General features: G+C 55.3%; 1 protein-coding gene across 4 annotated transcripts in view; it reads left to right on the top strand.

The window, feature by feature from the left end:
* The first annotated feature begins 6 nt into the window (after positions 1-6).
* The window catches only part of GLT1D1 (glycosyltransferase 1 domain containing 1), a 61,174-nt gene continuing 57,034 nt past the window's right edge, over positions 7-4,146 (top strand). For all 4 annotated transcript variants that reach the window (XM_023524267.1, XM_023524268.1, XM_023524269.1 and 1 more), the window contains exon 1: positions 7-595. In XM_023524267.1, coding sequence (XP_023380035.1) covers positions 378-595 — 218 coding nt within the window. In that variant the 5' untranslated portion in view covers positions 7-377. The remainder of the gene's footprint in view (positions 596-4,146) is intronic.

Raw genomic sequence — 4,146 nt, 5'->3', positions numbered from 1 at the left:
CTGCGCACCGCCCGACGTGGGCACGTGCTCCTGGGATGTGTGGGCCGCCCTCGGCCTCCGTGGCCTCTGCTCGCCTCCAGGTTCCGGTTCCACCCCAGCTCCCCAGGTGTGACAACCAAAACTGCCTGCAGACATTCCCAAGGGGCCCCAGTGAGAACCAGTGTCCTAGAGACTAGGCCCAGGGTCCGTTTCCTGGCGCTGTTTCCGTCGGACTCTCAAGTCTGACGCTCAGGTCTGCAGTGTTGATTCCGAAGGAGCCTTGCTTGACACGGCCTTGTCTTATTACCGTCTTAGTTTCTCCATAGCACTTGGCATTGTTTGGTTTTCTTTTCCTTTATCCTCCCAGCCTGTCCGTGGTCCCCACAGCTGTAAGCTCCATGGGGGCAGGTTCTTTGGTTTCTCGTTCTTCACCACGGCCCGCTGGGACCTACAGCAGTGCCTGGCACGTGGCCGAGTGGAAGAGTGACCTCCAGAACCGCCCCCGGCAGGGTCGCAGCGATTCAGTGCGAGGCCATCTCTTCCTTCATCCTTACCTCCTGCTGAGACAAGGCTGGACCGATCCCCTGGGAATTGGGCTTGCCGCTAGGCCGTCTGGGTAAGTAGCCCTTCCAGAAAGCCTGGAAACAGCACGTACTTACCTTTGTATTTTCGTCACACCTGGCACAGCTGAAGCCCCAGGGGGGCCTTCCCACGCCCCGCCATCGGTGCTCACGATCTCAGTTATCAGCTCACATGTCGCCTTCCTGATCCAGATTAGATCAGATCCCCTTTTTATATGTCACCAGTGCACCCTGTACTTTTTTGCACAGTACTCGTCATAATTTATTTATTTCATGAAACTAATGTCTATCTTCAAAGCTGGGCGGTCCTAGACTTTATTTTGTCCGCTGCTGTATTTCTGGAACCTAGCACAGTACCTGCCGATGATAAATGTGTGTGGAATTAACTGAATAAATGAATTAACTGAACGAATGAATACTTGTCGAATTGTAAATGGTGCCGAAATAACATCTTGTGTTCACTTAATTTTTTTTTAAGCTGCTAATGATGTTCTACAGCGCATATTTGTACCCTGATTTCGCTGATGGAGAAAGCAAACCCTTCAAGACTCCTGTCCAGGAGCACACAGGTCTCGCAGGCACTGGGACTCAGACTTCAAAGAAGGCTTAAACTCACCCCTAGTCCAGTGTTCTTCCACGCTTCAGCCGGTAGATAAGACAGGACCTAAGAGTGTCCTGAGATGGACAGGGCTGACCCCCAGGCCAGGTGCAGAATAACATTAGCCTTGAACGTGGAGTGAAAGGCCGTTTGGTGTCACTCGTGTGACAACTGAGTGCTGAGGCTCTCCCCGTTAGAGATGTGCCATTTTGGATGACAGCAAAGGAGCTCGGTTGGAGTGTCTTAGTTAAGAAGCGTAAAGCTAAGCGAGAGCGGGGGCCGGGAAACAAGGAGTTCAGGATTTCTAATGAGTTTTGAGTGGCCATTCCCGGCCCACGGGGGGTCCCTTGTGCACTGCAGTCTCTGATCACCTGAGGTTGCAAAACACACCTGGGAGGCAGAGCGTTTGGGTTTGGCTTCAGTGTTTAAAGAAGAAGAAGAAGGAGAAGCAGCCAGACCACGTATCACGGATTCCACGTCTATGAGACGTCGGGAATTGTGGATATGCAGAGACACAGTGCGGACTGGTGGTGGTTTGCTGGGCGCTGGGGAAGGGGAGCGCAGGGAGTGACTGACTGCTCAAGGCTCTGGGCTTTCTTTTCGCAGTGGCGGAAATACGCTAAAATTGATTGCACAGCTCTAGGAACGTCCCACAGATCAGATCGAACACGAAACAGACGAACTGTATGGTATGTGAATTATGTCTCAATTAAGCTGTTGCTCCAAAAAGGTGAGCTAACGGTTAAGAATTGGAAGTTTTCATGTATAAATTCGGATGCCCTGCTGCTATGTAAAAAATAAATGAGAACTCTGGCAGCTTAGGGACTTGTGGCCGCCTGATATGCTTCTGACCAGCTTGAACCACGCCTCTGATGTGCGAGCCTTTATTCCTCATGGGTCACAGTCCCCCAGGGCTGGGCGTGTGACCTGCTTGGTGAAGAGAATGTGGCAGAAGTGTCCCTGAGCCAGGTCTGGACTGAAACCTTAAGAAAGGCAGCTTCCACTTCTGTGCCTTTGAGAGCCCTGAGCCGCCATGTAAGAAGCCTAATTACCTTGCTAGAGAGGTCACATGCTGATGGAGAGTCAGCTGATGGAGAGGGTCCCATTGCATTAGCATCCCAGCCCACCTGCCGGCAGAGCAACCACCGGCCAGATTAAGGGAGAACCCACCCCACTGCGCCTCAACCCAGATCGCAGAAGTGCGAGCGCCTCAGTGTCTGTGCTAAACGAGCAGGACCAGGTGACGGACACGCTGCCGTTCCCCACGGCCCTGGGCTGCCGATGCCAGGCCACAGCCAGCGTCCTTAGAAGACGCTCACACTTCCTAGCTCTCCCGAATCCTCCGCGCGCTCCGTTGTCTTGTTCTTGCGGTAGAGGAGTCGTCCTCTGTCCGCACTGTCCAGCGCAGCAGCCGCTGGCCTCCTGTGGCTATACGAACTTCAATCAGATCAAATTTAATAAAATGAAAAAATCTGTCCCCGACTCACACCGGCCACATTTCAAGTCCTCGGTGGCCACATTTCAAGTTCTCGGTAGCCGCACGTGACTGACTGGTGGCTCCCATGTTGGCCCTCACTCCACCCCTGCAGAAGCTTCTAGTGGACAACGCTGCCCATGTTGGCCAGTGCAGTGAGCACCATTGGTCACCTATCTGGTGTCCACACCCTCCTCCTTCCAAACAGAATCCTGATCCCACTCAGGTGTATATCTCTCTGCGTCGGCACCCCTCCCCGACCCCACCAGTCACCCACGTGTCTTGGAAGGAACTACCGTCGTCATTTCTGGATCTGACTGGTCAGAACCAGTGCTGGTCTCTCCTGTTCCTTCACTGCGACTAGTTTAGGAATCCGGAGTGGCCACTGGGGACGGGAAATCCGCCCGGGCCCAGGAGGAGACGCGTGACAGGACCTGGTTCGGTCAGGTTCGGGCAAGGGGCACACTCCCAGACTGGGCACGAAGTCGCAGGTCCGTGGTCCTGACCACTGCTGGCAGCTATGTCACCACCACGAGACGGACGGGTTTAGCACGAAGCCACCTTTGTGGATGGCTCAGGAAAGAACCAGGGAGGCATTAGGTGATAAAAGATAACATGTCTTACGTTGTTGAAGCCACTGCGTTGGGTTCTCTGGTGTTTGTAGCCAAAGCCACAGTCAAAGCGTGGGAAAATGAAAGGGAGGAGAGGTGGGGGCCGCCCGATTTCTCTCGTCGTGGCCCAGTTTGCTCTTCGAGCTCCCTGCCTGGCCCTGCGGTCAGTGATGACGCAGCCCCTGTGACTGCGCAGCTGGCCGGAGCTGCAAGTTGCCTCTGCCACTTCGTTGGGTGTGCTTGTCCTAAAAGTGATCGTGTGACTAATGCCATAAACGACCCAGCTCACACAGCGGGGGCCCGAGGTGAGGCAGCTCTGCGTCGCGGGTAGTTGGTGAGTGGCCACGGGGGAGGAGGGCCTGGCCGCGGCGCCCTTGCTGCGGGCTGGACTCAAAAATGCACACTTTGCTCCGAGGTGCATGGGCCCTCCTCTTCCGTCACCTCTCGGTCCCCTGAGCCTTGTTCAGTGCAGAGCCCAGACACGACGCCACCTGATGGCGTGGATTCAGGGACCGTCACAGACCGAGGGCATTTCAGGGGCTGCCAGATTCCTCTGACTTGTTCCGTGACGCTTCTGCTTCTCGTTTCTCGTTTGCGTCACTCACCGCTCGCCGTCCCATCTGCTTGCTCAGTTTCAGCTTCCTCAAAATGCTGGGCCACAGTAGCCATCGTGGGCTCTCCGCGCCACCTGTCAGTCACCATTCAGCCGGCAAATGGCCTTTGAACAGCTCCACACGTCGTGACAGCTCAGCGTCGGCACTCCCAGCCCGCGCTTCTGCTCTTCGGGGTCCCAGGTCCTCGCAGAGGCACCGCGTAGGCCCAGCTCATCCTCGTGTGTCAGACCATGGCATCGGTCATTAGCTACGCGGGAGCCACAGGCCGTGTCATCGAGCTTTTGACTCT

Source organism: Pteropus vampyrus, unplaced genomic scaffold (assembly GCF_000151845.1).
Source record: "Pteropus vampyrus isolate Shadow unplaced genomic scaffold, Pvam_2.0 Scaffold457, whole genome shotgun sequence".
NCBI classification, from domain to species: domain Eukaryota; kingdom Metazoa; phylum Chordata; class Mammalia; order Chiroptera; family Pteropodidae; genus Pteropus; species Pteropus vampyrus.
This window is presented reverse-complemented; position numbering and strand designations above follow the sequence as displayed.